At 40.2% G+C, this 26,429-nt stretch overlaps 1 protein-coding gene across 5 annotated transcripts in view; it reads left to right on the top strand.

Annotated features, from left to right (window-relative positions):
- Nucleotides 1–26,429, top strand: part of LOC125898257 (vacuole membrane protein 1-like) — a 94,234-nt gene that overhangs the window by 37,682 nt on the left and 30,123 nt on the right. For all 5 annotated transcript variants that reach the window (XM_049592017.1, XM_049592016.1, XM_049592020.1 and 2 more), the window contains 4 exons: nucleotides 3,948–4,079; nucleotides 15,512–15,592; nucleotides 16,225–16,341; nucleotides 23,330–23,391. In XM_049592017.1, coding sequence (XP_049447974.1) covers nucleotides 3,948–4,079; nucleotides 15,512–15,592; nucleotides 16,225–16,341; nucleotides 23,330–23,391 — 392 coding nt within the window. The remainder of the gene's footprint in view (nucleotides 1–3,947; nucleotides 4,080–15,511; nucleotides 15,593–16,224; nucleotides 16,342–23,329; nucleotides 23,392–26,429) is intronic.

Raw genomic sequence — 26,429 nt, forward strand, 5'->3', positions numbered from 1 at the left:
CACCCTAATTTTAGAATCATTGTCGATTACTTGTTCATTATTTTTTGCAGCACCTCCACCAGTAAAGGCTCAAGCTAGAAATGATTCAAATTTGCATACACACTGTGGGTGCAAATGTATTCATTGATAACCCATTTGCTTGGAAACCCCCGGCTCCTTATAGAGAATTTCCCCCATGCAGTGTCAGTGGTTTCACACCTCTAACCAGCCTTGTGGCTGCTCAGGAACATGAGATATTCTCAATGTACAACCTTTTTGCAGCTACAGAACCGAAACATTTTACCATTTTTTGTAGAAATCTATGTAAATAGCATGTTAAACTGACCAGTGTTTTAACGCTTGGACTTAGACAAAGAACAGATGACTACCTGGGTGTCCGCATTTAGAGTGGGGCTGTGGTGGTTTATCAATGACTCACACATGTCTCAGAGTTACCATGAAACCACTGACTAGCTTGTGCTGCTGTCACACACACACACACACACACACATGAAAAGACCAGATATGTGCCACAGTGATCTAGAAGTCACATTCCTTTATAGATCTCTTTGTAACTACTGTTCACTGTTACTGCTTTTCATGAGAAAGGCAGAACTGCCAAACAGTGAGAAAAGAGAACTCAGTCACTGACACGTGACATGACTTTTATCGTTCTTTGTTATCTGTTTCCCTGTTCTGCATAATGTGGAAGGTGCTGAGGTGAGGGGGAAATACACATCCTCTGCTGCTTCTTCTCTACCAGGAGTTTAACAGGAACCAGGCAGGCCTTTCATTGCCTGTTCTCTGCTGTTATTGGCCCCTAGGCTTCCTTATTGTTTGTAACAGATTAACTACACACAGAAACACATATGCAAAATTGGCTTGGGCACACATACACATGTAGTAACTTTTAAAGTGTGAAATCGTTTTGGATGATCATTCCATTTACACAAATGCACATTTACAATGTAACTAAAGGCCTTTTATTTATGACTCACATTCACCAATCCTTTTCTTTATATTCTAAACTAAACACTAATATTAAGCTAATATCAGTAATCGTTTAACAAAAAATACTGTGATCGTCACCTTTAATCTCTCATAATGGCATCACGTCATAATTAGACACACCCTGTTTTAAAGGGATGGTACACCCTTAAATCAAAAATACATATTCTTCTCTTACCTTCAGTGTTAGTTATAAATCTAGATTGTTTTGGTGTGGGTTTGTTGAGTGTTGGTGATATCAGCCGTAGAGATATCTGCCTTCTCTTCAGTATAATGAAACTCAATGGAGATTATGACCCGGTTACTCAAGATAATCTGCAGACCTTGTTGTGAGCAGTTTCACCCAGGAACTGTTTCCTTTCAAACAAACTACACGTCCCACATGTGTCACTGCGCAGAAGGAAATGTGCATCTACTCCTAGCTCACTTGGCACCACTGAGCTAGCTAAGGAGGAGGACACAATATATGTTAACATCTCATGCTGTCACGAGCACGAGCCATAGACACATGCTTCCTGACACCCGGTGATATGGTTGGTGGATGTAGTTTATAGGCCTGAAGTTCACAGCAGTACTTGTGGACAGAGACAAGCCGTGGAATGAAAGAACCACTGGTTCAGCTTTGATTTTTTTCATAATAAAAAATATTTTATTTACTTTATTATAACAGTACTTTATTTAACTATATTGTAACTGTAGTTTGTTTAGCGTTTCAGTAGTCTACTGTAGTTTAGAGGAGGGTTGAGAATATCGACATATATATCCTGTAATGCGAAATAGCCTAAAAATATCTCAATATTATTTACAGGCCATATTACCCAGTCCGAGGTAAGGACTTTGTATTTTGGATTTTGGGGCCAACTGTCCCTTTAATACATCTAAATCCCATTTAGTTCCTGTGCTAGGCACGCTGATCCTGCGCGTAAAGAAAAAGATAAGAGACTATGTTTGATCAGTTGGTGCAGCGTGTTCGTCGAGTTACATTTTGTCTGAGCTAAGCCACAGCCACACCAGCAGCAGCTCCACGCTCTGAGGTGTGATATAGGAGTCCGTGTTTGTGGGTGTGTGCACCACCCAATCCTGTTGGATTCACCACCACACCCCTGTAACCCCAGCCAGGCTGAGGCTTGTCAACTCTGCAGTTGGAGACACCTGTTGCACCCACAGTTTCAAGGCACCCACACCAGCATTCCTCCTCCTCCTCCTCCTCCTCCTCCTCCTGCCAGCTTCCCATCTTCTGGATACCCTGGTGATGAGACATGAGACTCCTCCCCTCCCCTCCCCACCACCACCACCACTACCACCTCTTCCTCTCCCCCTCTCTCCTTTCTCTTTCCCCCTTTCTCTCCGTCTCTTTGTCCGTTTCCTCTCGAAGCCTCTCTGTCCACTACTGCAGCTCCCTTAAGTGCTCCACTTCAAACGCCACCACTGTGCAGGTGGACGTCTTTCAGTGCCCCCTACACAAGCACACACAGGCGCATGCACGCTCACAAACAGAGGCAGAGCTATTGAATGGAGCAGCTGCCAGGGAGATTAGGGCACGTCTCCATTATGAGAAATAACTGGCAGATTTCATCAAAGACTGCAGTGTTAACAAGAGAACAGGGTGTCCAGATTAAAGATGCCAGGTTTTGGGATAGCACCGCCTCCTGAGAATGATTGTTTGGGCTTGTTGTCGCTGCCATGGTTGCTAACTACCCACTAATCATCTTCTGGCACAGCCATCCAGTTACATACAAGTAATGTGGCTGTGATTAGTTAGTTATGTTCTTCTTGGAGAGAGATTGCAGCCGTGATTTTGTGTACGTACCACCTAAACAACTGAATTCCACTGCGTTTTTTTTTTTTTGTTTTTGTTTTTTTTTCATCGCTGTGTGTCTGTGGATGCTCGAGATGATTTGGGGCTTGAAATAATCCATATTCCATCTGTAATTGTAACGAACTGTATCCTCAGCATCTTCTGTCAGCCCCCTTGCACCCCTACTCTCCCTCTGTGCCTGGAAACATTAAAGTAATGAGCTGTGAGCAACTCCAAAAACACTGCATTTCTTGGCGGCTGTTTTCATTGTGTTAATTAAGTCTGTAGCCCTCACCCCCTCAACCCTTCACTCCCCCGTCTCCATGTTTTGGCGGTATGAACTTGGTGAACCGACCAAGTGCCGAGGATTTATTTCCCTCAAATCACTTCCGCTTTTTTCCTGTTAAGCCCCCCTCAATCACACAGCCTCCACCACTTTATAGCTACAAGCTCCTTTTAGCTGTCAGATATTGATATCTTGGTTCCTCTAGACCCCCCTGAGCTTGTTAGCACTTCCTAAATTTTCCAGAAACACTGCATTCCACATGTCCACAGTCTACTGGAGCGGTGCAGTTAGCGGTGCAGTGTGTTGATATGCTGTTTAGAAGTGGCATCTGGTTTTTCACCTTCCCCGGGTCTGTGTTTTATGTCTCCATGATCGTTTAATAATCTGTGGGATTTTCGTTCTCGTAAATCCTTTCCGTTTTATTCCTATTAAGTGCTCTGATCGCACAATCCCAGACGTCAAGCGGTGCAAGCTCCTTTGGATCGTGGATATTGATATTTTTGGTCCGTTAACCCCCCCAAGGAACTGTGGTAGCATGGTTGTTATAACAATTAGTAGACAAATATAGCACTTTTACAACTGAACCACTCAATGCATGATTATAAAAATAACACTTTAAGGCAATAAAATCAGCCATGACATGATAAAACTGATTCAAATTAACAGCTAACATCTCTATCGCTCTCTTTCTAAAAAGCTGTGTTGAATTTAGATTTATTGGCATGTTGAGACAGACACATGTGTTGCCAAAACAATATACAGAAGCACGTCACACCAGGGAGTACTGTAAACAGTGAACTATGAACAGCTGAGCAGCAGTAACCAACAACCCCCACATGTGTATGTGTGTGCATGTGTGTGTTTCTGTGTGAGCAGGGCGCAGGCACAGCCATAGGAGAACTTCCTCCTTACTTCATGGCCCGAGCGGCACGTCTGTCCGGCACCAACCCCGACGACGAGGACTACCAGAGGTTCGAGGAGATTCTGGACCAGGGCGAGTCCGCACAGGTGAAACACCGCACCCTGCATCATCTTCGGCCCCTTCATCACCCTCTGTTATCTAACCTCCCTCACACCTTCCTCCTCCTTCTGCCTCTAATGGCTTATTTATAGTTGTACGTAGTAGAGCTACCAACAATTAGTTTCACGATTAATCATTCAATCCTTTCATGTATAAAATGTCGAGAAAAAGGTGAAAAATGCTAATCACAAGTTCCCAGAGCTCAAAGCAACATCTTCAAATGTCCAACCAACACTTTAAAACCCATTCTCACATTTAAGAAGCGGAAAACAGCAAATATTACAGGTTTCCAGGAAAAATGACTGAAACAATTAAATGATTATCAAAATAGTTGGTGCTCTATGCAGAGCCACAAGTGGCATGCATTATTGTGAGCATTTATACTTGTGTGGTGATGTTTCTGTATTGCTCTGCAGTTACACCTCAAAATGCTACTTGTGAGGTTTCTGTGCACCTGTGATGAGTTGCTGTGAAGTGCAGTAAAAGTTTGATTGATTCAAAACAAACCTAAAACACACATAAAACAAGGCTTAACAGAGTCATGTAGGAAAGAGTCCCCAAATCCCGGAAATGAGTTCGCAGCTTAACACTTGCGGTTGCCTTGTCTTGAAATTGGTGGGTTTTTGGTTAGAAGCCTGGAGTAAAGTCTGTGGTTAACACAAGCTGAAGAGACTTTGACATTTTGTTCTGTGGCATAATATGCGTCAATAAATATCTCACACATTGAATTTTTAAAGTTTTTTAAAAAAGGCAGTTGCGAACAAGTGGCTAAATGAGACGACAGAGCATCATTACACTGAACACAGTAAGGGGTTCAAGGGCAGGTAACAGAAATTCTTGTTTGCCACAGATCTAATTTTCCACAGTAATCCAAAATTTAGCTTTTTGTCGATAGAATCAGGGTGATGTTAACTTCCAGGTTGGCCTACAAAAAAAAGGTCATCCCTGCTATATTTAACAAAAGCACAAAATTCAGCTCCATTATAACTCGCAGTTTTCATAGACAAAACAGTTGTCTTTTACTTGACATGTTTTCCCCACAAATACAACATGCTAACATTACTAGCACAAGCCTATAACAATTTACATTGACTTAATTAGCCTTGCACCTTGGAGACTTTTGTTCAACCCAGATGAAGCCAGGATAAATCACACACATGATTTCAAATGCTATATTTTTGGAGGCTTTATTGTCTTCACAATTTATCTTTTCTTGTAAGCTTTGTTTCCACAGAGGGAAATGATTTTTTCAGCTCACAAAAATGAACAGAGGTCTGTGTGCCGCAACATGTCGCTACAGTTCTGGGGAGGTGCACCTCAGGCTACAAAGTCAGCTACTGTGTCAGTTACGACATAGGTACAGCGTCAGTTTACTACAAAAGTATAAACTGTGCTTTATTCCTTTTTCTGAAACTGTAACTTTTACTTCTCCCTGCTTCACTTCAGTCCTACCTCTTTCTTCCTTTGTACTTGTGTGCTTGTTCTTTGTTACTCTGTCGCACTTGTACCATTTTATTTCTCCTGGCGTTGATTTATCTTCACAGTTTAGGTATTTTTCAAAGTAGGACAGTACAATCTCCCTGAAGAGTGTGTGTGTGTGTGTGTGTGTGTGTGTGCTGACCACTGACTAAGCCCCACCTCAGTGTCTCAACGGTATCAAATGCTTTCACAATGTTATGACTAAGAGAACAGAAATGATGCACTCGAGTGAAATGTTCCCGCCATTTCCGGCCCTTCATTTCTTAATTCCCTGTATGAAAAAAAAAAAAGTTCTCATATCAAACATCCCTGCAAATGTTTCAACAATGCCAAACATCTCATTGTAAATATTTATTTTCCACCCTCTTGTGATTATGAATGGAGGAGGAGGAATGAGGGGAAACATGCGTGTGGTTCTGTAAAGGATTTACATCAGACCTGTCTGTCCTGACACAGACTTCATCCTCAGGAATGCTTTTCTTTCTCCAACAGCGTGGGTCAAACAATCAGACAGGTCAAGTGCAGTAAAACAACTGAAGCCATAAATGGTTTTGAACTTTGCAGCACACTCACTCACTCTTGTACTTGCAAATAAACTGTAGCAGACTGCACCAGACTGTCAGCAAATATACCTTTTTTTTTTAATGAGGGTTATCCTAGATATCAAGGGATTACTACAACAGTGTGTTAGGGCCTTTATAAGTTTAAAAAAAAAGACTGAGCTGGGTTAGGAGGGTAATATTACACAACAATGACCCCTGAATTTAAGAGATTTAAGTCTGAAATTTGAGATAAAAACCTGGAAATTCCTTGACCTTAGAAAGTCATACATTTCTAAGAAAAAAAATCAGAAATTCTATGAAAATAAAGTCACAAATTTACAAGGAAAACAAATATATATATATATATATATATATATAAAAAATAAAAAAAATGTAAAATAGTGTTGTTGTTTTTTGTTTGTGTTGTGTTTTTTCTTGGTCAAGAACACCATTTCACTTTCCAGGGTTGGATCAACCTCAACACACCACACACCATGCTGTGGTCCTACTTTATTTTACAGTACAATAAAACACAATAAGTCATAATTTGTATGAAAATAAGACAAATAATGTATTTATTTATGTAAGTCAGTTATTGTGCATGATAGACAATTTACTATTGTCAACATATCAGCGTACATTTTAGATTATACTCCTCAATTAAGTTTTGTCTAAATTACTTTTTACTGTTATCTAGTGATCTATTAACAGCAACCTGTCGTTACACCATTACAGCTTATAATATTTGTTTTGCGTTGTTTTACAACATTTCTAAAGGTTTTACTTGTAATTTTGTGACTCAAATCTCAGAGAATTTCTAATTTTTTTCTCACAGATTTATGACGATATAATCTCGGGGCATAGCAAAGTTTTTTATCATAATTTTGTGATATTTTCTTGTCAGACATCTTCCACTTCAATGTCAGTGCATATCCTAGTGTTAATCTTGTACATTCATAACTTATATGTTTGTTGTTTTTTTCTTTTTTAGTTTAAAAATTACCTCCCTCCCCAGCTCTTTTTTTTTACTATTTTATTTATTCGTAAATTTATTGGTTTTTTTTGTCATATATTTACCACTTTAAATTCAGAGAACATTCAAGTTTTTTTATCCTTAATTTGTGAGATTATCATCAGGATATTAACCCACTCCCCCGATTAACTGTAAATGTAATTTTATCTTCTTTTTTTTTTTTTTTTTTTTTAAATTTTTTTTACTTTATGTGATCCTGGTACGGTGTTGAGATTCAGAGGAGTGTTTACTTTGTTTTCAGTATTAATTTCACTTTCCAGCATGCAGGATTACTGAATTGTACAGTACTTGCATGCTGTCTTTTACACTGGGGGAAAAAAGCCTGAAAAGTGTGCCTCTGGTCACAAGATGAAATTAGTGCCATTAATAGGTTAGCCATGTTTGTGTATGTGTTAGAAATAGAATTTAAAAGTTTTTTTCATGTTGTCACCTGGTATCACAGCTCCTCTTTCTGTCTTTAAATGCCAAGGATGTTGCCACCATATTCTGTTTCTGTAAGGTATAAAACAAGTTTACACTGTTATAACCTGAGCTCTGTTTGGATATAAATAGTATTTTAAAGTTTAATTCAAACTTTGATTGTAAATTTTAGGAGCAATCCATTCATCTGATTTTCAATGAAATAGCATGTCAAACAATAGAATAATATTTTTTTAAAAAAACTATTACTAATTTTGGCCGTTTGCGATCCAAATTCCTCCTGATGGGGTGAGTCTCTTCTGACTGAGGTGGTTACATGATGCATTTTCTTCTGATTAGGCTTAACTCTGATTATTAGTGGAAAATTAGGGGCCATGTTAAATGGACTTAATGACATATGTAGTCTCTTTGAAGCTTGTGGCAGCAAGTAACGGAGACAGAAAACTAACACCTACAGGGAAACCACCTGTGGTTGAAGCTGCTTTCGTCATCGATAATGCCCGATCATGCAATGCCCACATACTGAAACAGCTGCACTGTACTTTAATAGTAAGTTTAATAGACAGACTTTAATAGACAGTTAATAGTAAAGCTGTCCATTTCATTACTTTATACTCATGTAAGAAATATACCAATGTCAATTAGATAGTAATCTGCGTCACAAATAAATAAAAAGAGGGAAAAGCGGTTATTATAATCATCCACTCATCAATTTGACAGGAACAGACGTGATCACAACAAGCGATTTCCACTGTATTGCATCAACGCTCCTTTTCATTATCAGCGTATCAGCATTTAACTGACTCCCAATGCGCGAACTGACGTGACCTTTTGAGCCACTAATATTGAAACTGATTCAAGGAAGTCACACAAAAAAATGTGTTGAGAAGAATTCCTGCTGCTGGTTCAAGGGCCAGGGGTGCAGCACCTGCTGTAAGCTCCACTGTTAATAATGCTGTGGACAGCTGGGCAGGTTGGCACCGACAGCAGCCCTGGTGTTCGGACCACATGTGTGAGAGTGCAGCTCTGACATCACTTACTGATAAAGTGGCGCTTCCCACTGAAACTGCAAGAAAAGAGTGAGGACAGTGGAAGAGCGCGACAAACAGGGCGGCACAGGGAAGCGGAGAATTTGTCTAAATGATCATCTCAACATCGAGGAGCTCCTGCTCGTCTTTTCCCAAACAAACTAACAGTGTGACGCAGGAGGAGCATCGCCTGGTCGTCTCGCATCCCTGCGAGGGCTGATTAGAAGTGACGCTGCATGCTGCTGTCTCAGTACGCAGCTTTAGTCTTGCTCTCTCTCTCTGACATTGTCCCTCTCTTCTTATGCTCTTATTCGTTCTCACGCGCTCCTCTCGTCTCCCGCTGTGCGTTGCTCTCTCTCTTGCTTTCTCTCTGATGATGTCTGGCAGCCGAGTATGTATGTAATGTGTGCTCATGTGATTGGACAGCATCTGGAGGCAGGTTGCTAGCACCAGCGAGGACCTGCCACATACGGAAACATTTTTTCCCTCGCCAGGGCTTTTTCTATTACTCGGATGTTCCCAGGGTTCCCTCTTTCGCTCGAGGAGATCCCGCAACACCTCTCTGATTTCACCTCCACCTTTTACCCTTTCTACACCTTTCTAAGGTGGAGACAGAGGCATTCATCTGCTGCGGATTTGTGTCAGAGTTTTTTGATTGAAAGCTGAAAATCAATAGTAGTAGGCCAAAGTGGAAACAGACTCCCCTGGGATTGGATTGGAGGAACTGTGGTATCGCTGGATCTTTGTGTATGAGACAGGAAGTGGTTAAATTTTGTCCTGAAGGATGTGACCCCCCTTCACCCCACCCCCACCCCCTCCCACCCCCCCCTCCCCCCCAAAACACACAGACTCTCTCCCACATACACACACACACACACACACACACTCTCTCTCTCCACCCTGTGGCAGCAGAGCTGGATTAGGATGCTGACTTCGTCCCCTCCGCTCAAGTAACAGAGGTGCCAGCAGTTTGACTTAAACCCAGTGGTATTTCTCCCAGCCTGCACGTGCCAACTTCCTGCCACAAGTGCACGTGATGCACAGCAGCAGAGCACTCTGGTTGTTTTTTTTCTCATTCATTCAACAGAGCTATTCAAGAATAATGAAGTCATGCCTTTTCTAACGGCTCCAGACGCTGATGTCATGAACATCAGCTTTTTTTTCCCCCTCTTAAATCTTAAGCTCAGAACGCTCGGTGTGCCGGAGAGGAATCCTCAGCGCTGACACAGACTGTCTCGGAGTGTCCCGCATGGATCGAGTCCATGATTGCTTGTAACTTGATAATGAAGTTATTTCCTGCCTTTTTTTTTTTTTTTTTTTTCCCATCCGGCACGGAAAGGGTTAACAGGCTGTGAATTCTTGATTGCCAACTCCCAGGATTGTATCTCCTGTAACTCAAATCAGGGCCATCTGCGCTGGGCGTATGCCTGCCTTCCCCCCTGGCCTACTGCACTCAAAGGCTCTCTGTGCTGTGGTTTGCCCGGCCCCGTCACGTGACTTCTCTGAAAGTGCCCCCTCCCTCCTCCTCCCTCTTTATTTCCAGTAAACTGTTTGAAAGGAGGGGGGTGAGTCAGAGTAAAACCAGCTTCCCTTTAACCACAGCTTGTTAAAGAATTTGTCAACGTGGACTCAGGGGTGCATTTTTTGTGTGTGTGTGTGTGTGTGTGTGTGTGTGTGTGTGTGCGCGCGCACGTCCGGATAGATCTGAATGCGCAGCTCTTCTTTTTTTTCTTGAAAGGGGACTTGAGCTTCTATTGCGTCAGGAGTCCTTAATCACTCCACTTCCTGTGCCAGAGAGAGCAGGCGCGGGCTTGTCAGGAGTTAATGAGATGAACTTTAGCCATCTTTGTGTCGGGGGGCTCGCGGCCGCTTTCGGAGATGTGTGTGTCTTCTGTGTGAAAGACTTTCATTGAGAAAAAAAAAGAAAACAGAGAGAGAGAGGGAGAGAAAAAATGTGCGTGGGTGTTGACTTGTGTATAGGCTATGCATAGATTTTTCCTTGTCTGACACTTTAATTTTCCACATGGAGCAGAGTGCCTTGTCGCTGCCTGCTTTTTGTCTGTGTTTGAACTCTGTACCCCATCAGCACTACTGAAAACAAAGTGTTTGCTTTGCCAGCTTTTTCACAATGAAAAGTCCAGTTTTTTTACGAGAGAGCAGCTTTTCGGCAAATCCAAAATAAACAGATGTCACATCATATAATAATGTAACCAGGCAAAGGAAGAAAAGTCACAATCATAGTCATTTCAAAACCCTGACACTTGAAACTGTTTACATTTATAGTGTCGAGATAAACATATATTTTTTTGTCATTTTTTTGGGTTGCTGTATCAAGTTAAAAAAAAAAAAACGGTCCTCCCTTTGGTTTTCCCCTGTGGATTTTTCTACTCATCACCTGGCAACTGTTACCACAGATATACAAACTATCATGGTAAATGTAGAGGACATGCTCCTGTGTATAAAGAGTCATTTTTAATAGTCATACATAATTTTATAAGTGCTGAGTTTGTGACAAACACCCTGTTATTCCTCGTTTATTACATTAATTTATCTAATGATTTTTTACTGTGATTAATTCAAAACAGGCATGGTGCGTCTCTTATGTTTGAAGTGATTGTTGTACCATTTTATTTTAAATAAATTCCAAATGTTTCTTACACAAACGTGCTCATGAAACACATGCCTGTACATGCTGTAAATAGTAAGAGACAAAGCTGGTAAAATGTGGTTTCCGAGGAGCACTTTTGATTTGCCTATTCAAATGAGGAATTGGTTAATATGACTGTCAGAAGTATATGGGAAGGAGTGGGGGGGAACCTATAAACAACAGATCAAATGCGGGTATTGTTCCCCGCAGACAGAGGGTTGGCTCCATGTGGGGTGACTGTGCAGACTGCGAGTGCAGCATCTGTGCCGAGCAGCCAAATCTGGAACCAAAACCTCCACGGTTTTAATGACGCTGCACCCTTGACAAGATCTTACCAAATGTAATTGCTGCTAAACCCAGCCCTGCAGGCCGCTGGTGACGGGGGTGGAGGTGGGGGATTGGAGGGTGGAGGTGGAGGGGGGGGGCGACAGGCAGCCCTTGGCAAGCTGCCTGGCAAAGATGGTGATTTTCCATAAGCCGCCAACAACAGAGTCTGGATGTCTGAACCCCAGCCATCCAAGATAGACACTTCCCTGGTCCCAGAAATGCAGAATAGAAAGACAGTCCAAGTACACAGTTCAACTATAGTAAATCACGGTGTCACAAGTTCACACACACACACACACACACATGTACACACACCCTTTCGCACCCTCCCCTCACCTCCTCGGAGACCCTTTGTTAATGCTATGGTGATATTTTCATGCTGCACCAGCCAAAAGAAAAACTACGGCACCTAATGTAAACAATGCACATGTCATGATGTCAGGAAATGAATGGGATTCACAGGCACTGATTGGTTCTGCAGGGTTCTGTCCACGCTGCAGCACTGTCAGGTGTCCCCGGTCCAGACGCAGTCCTCAGCGGTTCAGCTGTAAACCGACCATACACATTCCTTCCCTCCCTGTCTCCCACCAGCTGAGCAACACACACACACACGCACATGCACACGCTCACATACACACACGTGTGCACACACTGGGACCGGCCAGAATTAAAACTACAGGCTAGACCAAGGAGAAACCTTCGTGATTGGACGTTAGTGGAGGCAGAAATTCAAATTGTAAGCCAATCAGATTCAGTGTCCCTTCGCTCCCCCCACCACCACCTTATTAGGCGACCTCCCATGTCTCTCAAATTTCCTGTCCGCTTGGTTGCACCCCGCAAAGAATGTCATCAGCACTGTACTGGTTTTGTTGACCATATTAGGTATGATCGAGTATTCCCAGCCCCCCTCCTGAGTCTCTTTCTTTTAATTAATATGATGCTTTAGAAACTGAGGCCTTACTTTTTGGAAGAAAACATGTTGGGTTTTTTGTTTTTTTTTTGTCTGTTCATGAGTCATAACAGTTTTTCTCTTTTGTTTCTTTGTCAGCTGATTTGATGTTGTTTTAGATGAGAAAAATATGCTTTCAGTGAGAAAAGATAACTTCACATACAACAAACATTCATTAAAGATATTTAAAATAATTTCAAAGACCACTAACTGAGAGTTTCATCCTAAAATGCAAAAGATGCACATGAATGTACATGAAACACATGAAAAACATCAAAATATCATGAAAACATAACTGATTTGGTTCAGAAAAAACATGAACAATTTTATAAATGTCTTATGGTGAGTTTTTCCTGTAATACCAACATCATTATGTGTTCATATCAGCTCTCTTTTTTGTAAATGGAAGATATTTTCTAGAATCAATACACCTTTTTCTCCAGAATTTTAATTGCAATAATTAATTTATTACGATAAGGTTCTAACATAATTGCTATTCTGTTCACAAATATAAAATTAATTTAATCTGAAAGGCAGAAAAAGATGCTGTGAACACAAAACATTACATAATTTCATATTACTAGTGCAATCTCAAATATAAACATTTGTTACAGCTGACACAGATTTAAATTTAAGATAATTTATGAGCATAATTCTATGTAAGGATAAATTAAACATACATTGAAAGCTTTAATCTACAAATACTTATTTAGATACCAAAAAAACAGCGGCCCCCAATAAAGAGTTGTGTAAAACAAACATTTCATCCAATATAACATATATAAAATTACTGAAAATATTGATTGTGAATTTGATAGAATGAAAAAATGCAGTATTACAACAGTAAATGAATTAACTTTGCAAAGAAAGAATAATCTTAATGTTTTACATAAAAGAAGTGCAACAACTTCAAGATAAGTTCCCACAAATATAGAAATAATTGTAACAACGAATGGAAGCAGTTTTTGGCTGTAAAATCTATATTCTCTGCTGCCAGCAGATCAAATTGTTCCTATATTAAGGCCTGCAAAATAAAAAAATCTTGCACCCAATATTCTGAAAATGCCCTGTCCTTGATATATTACAGTTATTGTTTTAAGAGTTTCAATTTCCACCCAGAATCAGACAATTTCTGTGCAAAAAAACAATTCATTTTAATTCAACAATGGCAAATCTGGCATGAAATAGAAGTAATCTTTTTTATAAATTACCTAGATACTGAAAATGTCATCCAGAAATACAAAAAGGTCCTGGATCAGGGGTTTCCTCTGCGTTCCCTCAATGTTCCCAGAATTAGTTTAGGTAAGAATCCAAACAGATTAAGGCTCCTCTTCCCAGAAAAGGTATATTGGGGAAAAATCTGTGTCATTGCTGTGAAAAGAGGCTTTTGTGGAGCTGTCAGGAGGGTTAGGGCAAGAGCAGCAGAAAAAGCAAGAATCTGTGAGTCACTGGAATGACCAAAGTCTGTTCACACATTCCCAGTGACAATTGAGTTAATAACTTGTACGAGATGTTAGATACAGGCATGCTAAAACCAGTTTATCACTTTCCCAGAATGTAGAAGAGTGTTTAGGGACGAGCCAAATTCTTTGAGAATATGTGGCAGGTGAATCAGTGCGTTTCGGCTGTGATAGATATTTATATCGACAGGATGGTTGTGAATTTACTTGATTTAATTGTGAAACCCACTTTTTTTTTTAAAGCCAAACATTAAAAAAAATAAATTTGACCTCTAAAAAGTTGTTGATTGTCACATAAATAAATAGTTTTTTTGGTTAGAAAAACTCAAACAGGCAACTTTATCCCACCTAGAGTTCCTCCTCGCTTACGCCTTTCACATTTATTATGGTAAATGTGGATAAATTAAAATTAAAACAGTGCAAAAATTATAAAACATGCATGTTTAGATATCAAGTTTTAAAGATTTTAATCATTTGAAATGAAACAACTAAACTTATGAGTGTTTAGGAATAAAAATTCTAAGATTTAGCAAGTGAAAATCACTGACGGTCGTTAGGGTTAGGGTCTTAAAAATATATATATTTTTAAGTTTGAAGCAGTTTGTTATGCTGCACATCTAATTTCTGAGCATCTAATGATTTAGTTTGTTGGCTGTTATCTTCCTCAATAATTGTGTTTTGTAGAGGGCACATTTACAGGATGGAGAAAATCCTCCAGCTTCTGCGCCTTTGCACTTATTTAAAAAACAAGCAGAGATTAAAATAAAACAAACAGATTATTCAGTAATATTTCGTTTCATTTGGACCCCAGCATGTTTTTAAATATAAAATGGAAAGTTTTAATGTCAGTAAACGGACAATGGAAGTAAGTTGAAACATTAACAGTCAGAGATGATGGAGAGATCCAAAAGGCAGATCTTTGATTATACAGTGTTATCTCAAATTAAAATCTTACCCTAAATAATTTGTTTGTGTCAATGTGCTGTTTGAATGGGTTTCCACATTTAAAAGAAAAAAACAATTCAAAAACAACATTCCAGCCGGATACACACATGTATTTCACACACCTCTGTGATATTCCCTCATCCACAGGAAAGCTTAGAAAAACACTCACTCTTTGCTCTTTTTTGCCCATAATAAATGTTTCAGTGGCCATATTCATTATTTAAATCCAAACAAATTTACTTATAAATCTGAAATTTACCAAAATTTAATTGTGAATAAATTATCATATGAATTGTGAATCAGTAATAATTATTTAAAACTGTTCAGATCTGTCAGACACAATTCTGTTTTTATAAAGACAGTGTTATATGTGTTTGATGACAACTTAACAACAATAATTAGAGGAATAAATTATTTTGCAATTTCCTGTTTAGGGAAAATCTGTGCAGCAGGGAGATGAGATATGTCCTGTGAATAAAGCGATGGCTGTATCTTGTATACAGCGTACTGTGTGGTCACTATCAGCTAAACATCAGGTGTCTATAAAAAAATTAAATCACACATTTTCCCCTCTTCTGCTCTTTTGTAGGACTTTGCCACCCGGGCAAAAGTAGCCGTGCAGAAACTCATCCACAGGGTTGGATTCTTTGGGATTTTAGCCTGCGCTTCTGTAAGTCAAATCACACATTAAGTTTATTTGCTTCTGTAAAATATTCTTCAATCAATCCATCTTATTGTTATTTCACCATAAGTCTCTGTGTAAGGCAGAGTGAGAGAGCTTTTCTCTGCGATGAAGGTGTGACATAAATACATAACACTGTACTCAGATTGTGAGCTTTAGCAGTTTAAATCGTTTTGTCACATTAGTATCATGATCAGGGTCGGAAATTAGCACCAGCCATGTGCTGGGAAAATATGCAAGTGCCTGCTCAAGTTGCCAACAAAACAAACAAAAGACTAATATGGTAATCAATTGAGTGTCTGGTAGATTTTGGAATCCAACAGCCACAGTAGCAGGTGGACAAAAAGTTTATTTCCAACCCTGATATGGTGTGTAGATATTTGTGCATCATGCAAAGGAAAAAAACAGCTGTGAATTGTCAACATACAAACAAAAAATAGATTTTAGAAAATGTACATATGACAAATATCAGATTCTGTGACCTTCTGTAAGTGTGCCTATGGGGTACAGATTTAAATATTGTGCCACGTTGTTTCATGCACTTTCTCTATATTATATGATTTTTTTTAAGATGACTTTACACGACATTAAGTCTAATCATCCGTATTGTTCCCCCCCAGATTCCAAATCCCTTGTTTGACCTGGCAGGAATAACATGCGGACATTTTTTGGTTCCCTTCTGGACTTTTTTTGGTGCAACACTCATTGGGAAAGCAGTCATCAAAATGCACATTCAGGTGAGCTGCATGTATTCACTTATTTGCTTTCTTTAAAAAGGACCACGTACAGTTTAAAACATAGATGTCACCATCAGATGCATTGCACCAGATTATAGTTTTGAGCTTATTCACATTTGTTGTCCCGTGGCAGGTCAACAACAAACAAGAGAGTAATGAAAACATACAAAGTTATTGAAAAAAGAAAATTATACGCAGCAGCACACAGTAGTGTGTAAAATAAAAGCCATTAAAGTCAAGCCAAAGTCATGAGAGCGTAATATAGAATTCAGTGTCAGTGATTCCGCCCCCCCACCCCCCCCACCCCCCCCAAAAATTTACAGTAATACAGTAAATACAGTAAACTTTAACAGCTCTGGATGTGTTTTACTTGTCTGGCGTCTTTTCTAGAGAAACTAAAGTTATTCGTGCCAAAGTTTGAGCTCTGCATACATGTTTAATTCAGAGGAACAAGTGTGTTGAATTATGAATCACACTCATGCACAGCATCCCTGCACTGTATTCTGCTGAGCAAGGAGGCCATTTTGTGCAGCCAATGTAAGGGGAGTCAACCATTTTGTGATCGCAGCTGCAGCAGCACCCCCAGCACATTATACACTAGGCTGGTCAGACGACAGCAGATTGAGGATTTATGGGAAAGTAAAAGATATATGCTAACCCCTTGAATAGGAAAGTGCCGTTAGGAGGACTTGGCACCACAGACGTTCCTTCTAATCCTGGAAAATCTTCAATTTGCGTCCAGGAATTTGCAGCATGTCTGTGATTACCGTCAGGGGCTTGACTTTCTGTTTTTTTAAGCAAACGTTGGAATTTGCTCACTGTGATTCAGAGAGGAAGGGTTAAAAGCTTTTCTTCCCTCACTAGGCCTCATTCCTTATCATACGCAGAAACTATTGTCCTGCACCAAACTGAGAAAAAAGGTGGTGGTGGTGGTGGTGGGGGTGAACCTAGTGAGCGCAAGCTAAAGCTGATAAACATTGTCCGTGGGAGGTGATGGAGAAAGAGAGATGGGGGAGGAAGAGAAGGGGGGGGGTTGCATGCATGGTAGGCACAATCACACACACACAGTACCAGATTACACCCAGGGGTCCCAGGGGCCCACACTGACAGAGGTGTGTCCCTCCCTGTCTCACGGACAGAAAGACTTCACCCGGCTCTTCAGCATGTCTGGGGGGCCCCAATCTCTCCTGTAGCTGCTTGGTTCAATCTTCTTCAGGCTCTTCAAGTTTTCTGCTTCTAATGCAAATGATTCAGTAGTTTACAGTGTGTGAGCAGAAAACAAGAAGTGTTGGGCGAAGCAGAGCAGGTGACGTTCTCCCTCATGGGCCAAGAGGGAACAAAAGGGGATTTTGAGGCTTGTGGTGTGTGTGGGCGTAGAACTCTCAATGCTTCAAAGCGTGTTTTTGATCTGGGTTTGTACCTGTGTGCTTCAGGTGTGTTCTCACTAGTCTCCAAGGAAAGGCTTTTTTTTTTGCTGTGCTGCTTCCGCCTTTTCATTAAGCTTCATGTTTGAATGTCTGCTGTTGAATGGTTAACGTCAGCACCTTTGTGACGCAGCAGGTCACCTGAGCGTGATGGGTGATGTCATGTCAGGCCCTTGAGACAGGTGATTTTGCTGAGGACAGAAGAGGGTGAGGTGTGGCAGATGACTTATGGACTTGTATACTGCAGAAGTGAAATTAGAGAATTGTTTTTGTTACAGCCCGGGGTTCTCACGGGTGCTGGAAATTAGTGCTGCACAGTTAATTTAAATATATTCAAAATCGCAGGAGCTGCAATGTTAAATTGTGCCTCAATATACCATTATAAATGAGGCATTGTGGTGCTGCAGAGATGCCCAGGCCAACAAATCATTTTCCAGAGGTAAGGGAACATGCTTGTTTGGTACGGACCCCAGCAAAAATTACATCATCGTCATTTTTAAACTAAAATGAAATGCAAAAATGACCATTCCCACTGAAATCATGACTCAAGTCGTGATATCTGTCAAATTAATCACTAAATGATTTATTTATTTATTTATTTATTTCGGCATACTGTGCAGCCCTACTTGAAATCCTAAAAGTTTGTGAATTTGAGGGTAAAAATCACAGCCTTGAAAGTTTTTGAAAACAGACATACACAGACATGGGTCATTGAATGGGTGCTTGAATTTATAGATTTTGTGCACAGGGTTTGTACAAGGTTCTTGATCTGTTTGAATCTTTTTACTTGGTCCTTGGAAAAGTACTTGAATAAAATTGAGAGGAGAACAGAATGATAAATAATTGTATAACAGCGTATTAAGGAAAATATTTTAAACTATAAAGCCGAGAATAGTCATGATTGAAATTATTTTTTGATGTCCTATGCATGCTGTGAGCGTCAAAAGTTTGGTAAACTCTGCGTCATGATGTTTTGCTAGCCTGCAAAATGCGCACATTAGAGTAGGGTCAGCTGTTAGCATGAATGGCAGTGTGTGTCTGACTGTGGATTGTGAAGCTGTTGAATGGATGTGTGGCGTTAGCTTGCTAGTTGCACTGGTGGCTGTTAGCAGCTAGCGCTCCTTGTTAGCCACTGAGCCGCTGTTGATGCCCACAGGAATCCACCCAGATCTGGAATATCTACAGTGAGTGTATGGCTTGATGTAGGGCTGCACATTATTGGGAACATTATCAAAATTAAATTATGGCCAGATGCCATATCCAAATCACAGGAGCTGCAATTTTTTGATGAAGGTAGAATGTGTCCCAGCATACCATTACAAATGAAGCATTGTGGTGCTGCAGAGATGCCCTGCCCTATTCATATTCCAGACATAGGACAGCATGCTTGTTTGGTTAAGACACAAATCACATTATCTTTTTTTATTTATTTATTTATTTTTTTTGCAAAAAAAAAATCGCAACTTCTATCAAAATTGCAGTATCTGTCAAAATAATAGCAGTCTGATGGTTTTTGCATATTGTACAGTTCTAATTTGTTTGCTGTTTGACAGGCAGGTGAGAGGCTCAGTTGTCTGTGAGCATGGCTGTGTTGTATATAAACAGTCTGACAGAGCTGAAAGTTAGTTTTTTAAACCTCGAGACAAACTTGTTGCAGATTTAAAAAGAATTCAGGCTGTAGTTAAGTTTTTTTATGCTTCTTAACTGTGAGATCGATAAGTCAGAGTTGTCTTGTTGTCTCAAATGAGTTATTTATGATCTCAAAATTTGAGCTTTTGAGCTTTTCAAATGATGATCAATAAGTGTGTCACTATTTCTAAATTACATTTTAGGCACACGTTGTATCAGCGGGGTGATTCACAAACACTGAGTGCTTTTGAGAACAAGTGATGCAGCGTTGAAACAAATAGTGGAGTCATCGATGTGCCGGCTCTGCGCTCCCTAGATTTTCCTGCTTTTCTGTCCTTTGCCAATCACATGCCTGAATAAAAATAACCAGTTAATTAAAGTTAATTTCAGGCCCTGGTAGCATGTGTGTACAATTCTTTTGCAACAGATGGTTGTGGAGAAAACATTTTCAACCTGGGAAATAAGAATGAGTGCTTGAAAAGGTGCTTGAAAGTCTTTCAATTTGACCTGCCCCTCTCTGTACAAACCCTGGAAAGTGGAGTTATTCAGATAGTTGTTTTACGTGGTGAAAAGGCTTTGTTTATCTGCTGTCTGTGAGCTTCTGTGCAGCCTGCTAGCTCTCATAAAAAGTCTCAGTGTTGCAGTAGTAATTAACCTTGATCTGTGTCCTAAACTGTGCCATGTTTTGTCCTTGAATTTAAGGGAATTGGGCCTTTAAAGTTGTGAATTTGACTTTTAAGAAGGTGTGGGAACTCTGTACGCCCTTTGAATTTTTTTAATCTGAGAGTTAACACGAAATTGAATGCAGGATGCTCTCACTTCCACATTACTGTCAATTCACTCAGTACACCTCATGGTTTTTGATAATGAGTGTTCCTTTTCTGTAAACTGTTGAGAACTGACGTAATGCTGCCCACTTGCTTTTGTGTGTGCGCGTGTGTGTGTATGTGTGTGTGAGAGAGACAAAATGGTTATGACTGGGATGTGAGCAGCTCTTATCAGCTTTATCAGTTAACTGAAATCAGAGAGTCAAGACGATGTCACCGTCAGTTTCCGAGCAGACACATTTAAAGCATCTAAGTCAGCTTTCCTGTGTCGGCCATCTTGTTGTCCCTTCTTCCTTGCTTTGTGTGGGATGATAAATCACTCGTCAGTGCCTGTTGGAGAGATGTGGGTGCACAAAATCAATACTAAAGTGCATGACTTCAGAACGTCCTCCTGAGGCTGGGGTTAAAAAGTTGCCATGAGGAGATACGTACTGCACCGTCTCATGTTTATTTTCTGAGGCACAGAAATGTCAGTGTCCTTTTTTTTTTGTTGTTGCAGATGTCAGTTGTAAGTTGTGTTATTTCTGTGACATGGCCATCATTATGACTTCAAGTCTGTCTAACCTTCAGTGACGTTTTGAGGCTTTCACACCCACACAAATTAAAAGACAACCAAGTGACTAAACACATGCATGACCTGGATGGCATCATGTTACGTAACCTCACAAAGGACACTGTCACAAAGCACTGATCAAAGACTGCTGTCACATGCAATTAAAGTCTTTCCATGTGGATATGATGTTCTGGGTGTTGTACTGATGTGGCTGTCACATTTGGTTTTGTTCAGTTATAGTGTCATTTATCTTACTGTATATTTCCTAGGTTTTTTTTAAAATGTCTTGGACATTACTGGTGGTCCTCCCAGCGAGGCCAGTTTGCAGCATTTGTACTTTAAAACCTCGAATCAATATACTCAGTAGCCAGTTGAGGTCCTTTATTGAGAATGATCTGCATGTCAGGAAGTAGTGTGTCATTTCATTTTATCATTTAGCCTGTTGCAAAAGCATCATGGAAAATATTCTGCTTATGAAATGAAATAATGTCAACTAAATTGGTGAATTCCACCCACGGTGACTTGACCCCAGGGAATACTTCTGCGGGGGGTAAATGAAAATCTTGTGGTGTAGCTGATCTAACTTGAAAATTCAAAAAATTTAAATAGCAATTTGATTAGAAAAAAAATAAATACATATGTATATCCTTATACTGAGTCATCTGTAACTCAGACACAATGTGTTGTGATTGAGAGTGTGTGAGAGGTAGTCAGCAAGTGAGCAGAGAAGTCGGAACAATCAGCTATAATAATGTGTAAATGCTTAAAAAGTAGCTAAAAATAATGAATATACTGGGGATGCACTGATTGTGAAACTGTGGGCCAGTATCAATGTTTAAATTAACAATATCCCACATAGCAAAGACCAATGTTTTCCCCTTTTTGTGCCAGGGACCCAAAGAAATCTTTATTTAAAAAAAAAATACTGAAATGTTTAAAAGTCATTCAGCCCCCTGACGCCTTGACAGTGAGTTTACTGCAGCCTTTTGTTCGGACGGCGAAGATTTCTGTTCGTCCCACATTTTATATATTGTCTCGGGGACACCGTTAGTCTCAAGCCCTGCTTTTTTGCCTGTAACACAACAGAAATTTATCACCCACTGCTATCGGTGACTGTTATTGCATATGTGGATCAGCCGAAGGCGATCAACAAGACAAATATTGGTCGATAACAATGTTTGGTCAATAAATCGGTGTATCCCTAGAATATGAAGTCCAATTAATTAACTAACTAAAAGTAAATGGTTGAAATAGCTCCCACTGATTGTACAAATGCAAACTTGACCAAACTAACCTAAACACTGACAGTTTAATTCCATGAAAAAATACAGTAAAAGAATACGTAAAAACATATGATATAAAATATATGCAAAATAATGTCCAGTTAATTACAAATCCAAATGGACACATATGGAAGCTGAGAGGTGGTGTTGATGAAGGGGTGCTTGAGTTCATATGATGCAGGGGTACGTCCTGAAGGAAAGGTTGGGAACCACTAAACTAAACAACATGAGACCTTTGAACACTCTTGGCCTCAGTTAGATCAGAAACTCTTACACGGTTTTCACATTAGACTCTATATTCTTCTAACTTCTAACACGTTATATTGAGTGAAATATCCAAATCCAGGATGACATTTTTATGCCTCCATCATTATATAAAATGGAAAATTCTAGTTGTCTCATGTATCATTTTATACACTTTTCCCTGTAATTCGCCAGTATATATTTAGTATCTTTGGAAACCTTGGGATCTCGACTAGAATTTAAAATAAGGTTCTGTGGGTTTGAACAATCCTTTTCTGCACAACACGAGTTTGTAATGATGGACCCGCCAAAAGCTCTGTTGGGTTAAGCCTTTCTAATGGCATGTTGAAGGCAACCGAGATGTTACTGGATCAAACCACATTTTTAGTGGTAAAAAAAACAAAACGCTTGTTTGTTTATAAGAATACAGTAACAACTCAAAGGGCACGTAAAGGACCTTGAAAAATCAGGTCAGTTATTGGGTGCATGTTCCTGCCACCCTGCAGGAAGACACAGGGCTGATATGAGCCAGAATGGCCTCTAGTTGCCCGTCTGTCCCTTCTGGCTCGATGACTAAGCAGGAATCAGACCGGACAGGAGCCAGCCTCCAGTCCAGACCCCCTCTAAAGCAATGACACATCTCCTTTGATTGTTGTACTCCTCTGTCCATCCATCCTTTAAACACACACACTCCTCTGACAGCCAGTGTGATATGCTGACCTACTGTTGCTCATGTGTCATAGAGCCTTGGCCTTTTATTTCTTGACCTCCATGACAAAAGGGCGTCTTCATGGCTGCTTTTAGACCAAACCGCCTTGGTGGTGCAAGGCATGGGCTCAGGCATAAAGGGTAGTGTGTGTGTGTGTGTGTGTGTGTGTGTGTGTGTGTGTGTGTGTGTGTGTGTGAAGGGGAGTTAAGGAATTACTGATCAAACTATGATGCACATACTGCCTTGTTCTGCACCCCAGCAGTGACCTCATGGCTCAGTAACTGACTCGCTCTTTCTCTGTGTGTTTCTTTGTCATACAGAAACTGTTTGTGATCGTCACCTTCAGCAGGCACATAGTGGAACAGATGGTCTCCCTCATCGGGTGAGTAAGCCTCAACGGGTGTGTGTATGTACTTGTGTGCATTTGTTTGCTCACCAAAAGTACCCTGTGTGGGGTGTGCAGCTATCACACATGAAAGAGTTAATGCAGAACTTGACGGTTGAAGGACGATTTAAGGTGGTCATGTGGCATTCAAGTAATCTATGTCCCTTTGTGTGAAATCTGTCTCCTCTTCCTCTGTGTGACTCTGATGAAGGTCATGCAAGGCAAGACCGGGTTATTTTTGTTGCACATTTCATACACAGAGGCAATTCAAAGTGCTTTACATCATGAAAGTCTAGCCTGTTTTTAAAAGTAGTCAAAGTTGGGGCTCATCTAAGATCTTCCGGAAGTTTATTCTTGCTCTGTGTGGCATAATAAGTGACTGTAGCTCCACCCTGTTTTGTTTTATTACTTCGCAAACTGGTCCCTGGTGACCTGAGAGGTCTAGATGGTTCATAGTGGGGATGTACTTTGCCTTAAACCATCACGTAGGGCTGCACGCTACTGGAAACACTGTTTTCTTCTGCTGTGATATATATTGCAATATGAAAAAATACACAAGTCTTTACTAGACGACTTGAGTTGCTCCATTTAGAAATATTTAATCATACTAGAGTTAGTGGTGTGACTTTATAGGGGATTGCATAGAAAATAATAGTAATAAAAGCAGAAGAATGACTTTTCTTTGAGTGCGAACCATCTTATGAATTGATTTTAGATATGCTGGTTGACTCACCATGACACCATTGTGTTCATATAATATTAATTGACCAATCCAGACTAAAGTCAGTGGTCTCTAGTGTGTCATATTAATAATGCACGTTGCTTATCCTAGTTTATGAGGCACCCTCATGTTGCCTCCATCCTGTTCCTGCTAATTTTCAGGTTGTTTTTCAGGTCAACTGCTGGCGTAGCGTGCTTTGGTTGTTTATCAGAGACTTTTCTTGAAGATTAACACTAGTGTTACCTTGGAACTGTAGTTGGGAGGCTAACTCAGTTTAGCCTCACTCATAGCTGGTAACGAGCTTTTACAGAGCGGCAACTCTGCGGTGAAGAATGGACAGAGACATCATGATGACGTTGCATCAAACGGATGCTTTATTTCTTCATTTTTACTATTTTTAGTTGTTATACTGGAACCTGAGCTTATCTTGATAATTGTGTGCTGAATACTGTAACATCTGAAAGCATGCATTTCACTGTGTCTGCAGCATCTACCAGCCCGCTAATGGTACTTTTCTCGATTCTCAATTCCCACAACCAATGCCGCCAGACTACGTCAAATACATGTGCAGTATATCTATTAGATTAGAGGAGCAGTTGCAGCAGTTTGATGGCTTGAAAGCAAACTTTTAGACCCAGCACTGGATGTCAGGGTGTGCAGTTTTCATGGCAACACCGCTAGTTTCATCTGAAGTAGTTTGGAAAAATGATAGACAACACTAGAGGGCTATTGTTTTAAATTGTTTTAAGAAATAATGAAAATTAATGAACAGTTAAGTTAAACTTTCACTGTCCCTGGTGTTCTGTTGCGGTCTGTGCCCAAAGTGCACTCTGTGTGTGGTGCAATGAATAACTGAACAATATACATATATATATATATATATGCCAACTTCACTTTAAATTAATGGTCCTGCTCCAAAAGTAGAAAATCAAAAGTGGCAGCTAATGCTAATATGCTGGTAGGCCACCACAAATAAATGAATGTGTGGGAAACCTTGTGCACGTAACCCGTCGACTTGGCCGGTAACATTAGTCATAAGAAATAAAAACCGTGTGAGTTTTCCTTTTGTATCAAGCAGGCATGTTTGAGTTAATTTGCCTTACTTGACATCGCACGCCCTGCAATGCGACTATTGCATATGCACACAACCTGATATTGATGCTGAAATGATATATCATGCAGCCGTACCATCAAGTGATTTAAAGAAAAATTGAGAAGTAGTGTCACATGATTCCTTGATCGCCATTAGAGCTCTAGCAGCAGCATTCTGCATGAGCTGTAGCTGGCAAATGGTGGAGATAAACTGGATCCATTGATGTATGCTAAGTTGACAGATCCTGTTCGTTTCCTGTGGAGAATAGGAGATTCAGCTGTGCGTTGCATGATGGGTATCGTGTAGCGAGTTGACTGATCATTTGCCATATCTGAATTTGTATTATCATGACTCAGCCTCAGCTTTATGCTGTGAAACTCTAAAACTAGGCAGTGCAGATCAAATATGGTTAATTACTTTGTTAGTGCTACTGTCTCAGAAACATATTTTAGTGTATTGTTTAGCTGTAATGCAAGAAAGTTTGTGACCTGGTTTCCATGTTAAATAGTTAAGCCAAAACCAAGCACCTCCCACCAGCTGGACTGTTTTGGTTCAGGGATGTCTTTCTATTTGTTTGCCAGATTTGATGTAACTGACAGGAAGCATGAATTTGTTTTTTTCTAAATCTTGTTTGGACGTATTGTTCACTTTGAATGACACAGTGATTTTGGAAGATGTCTTGTTGCTCTGTCCTGCCTAAAATATTGCAGACCTTGAAACAGAGGTTTTGTCACATTTTGTTCCCCTTTTGGCTCCTCACTCTGGTGTAATAGTCTACATGGTGATTAATGGCTTGGATTTTTCCACTGGATGACTATGGGCATGAACATGTTCCAGTTGATTCACAGGACGGGATGAACTCTTGTCTATCATGGAAACCTCCTCTTCTGCTTTATCTCTCATGATGCACTGTTGTCGTCCTTTTAACCAATCAGCTGGTAGCTACCTACCTGACCTCATAGGGAGCACAAGCCAAAAGACAAAGCAGGATCACGACTGCTGTCGCATTTTTGATAAAATAAGGCTCTTCAGGTGTCAGACGTCTCAGACAGGATGTGCTAATGTTTATTTTTCTGGAGCTTCATGGCAGGGAAGAAATAGTCTGAGTCACTGGTGAGAAAGATTTCACAAAGGGAATTTATTTGTGCCAGTATTTGTGTATACCAAGCTGTTTTTATCACGAAGCCACCAGACACAGGCTGGTTTTGTAGGTGTAAAACC

Source organism: Epinephelus fuscoguttatus, linkage group LG12 (genome assembly GCF_011397635.1).
Source record: "Epinephelus fuscoguttatus linkage group LG12, E.fuscoguttatus.final_Chr_v1".
NCBI classification, from domain to species: Eukaryota; Metazoa; Chordata; class Actinopteri; order Perciformes; family Serranidae; genus Epinephelus; species Epinephelus fuscoguttatus.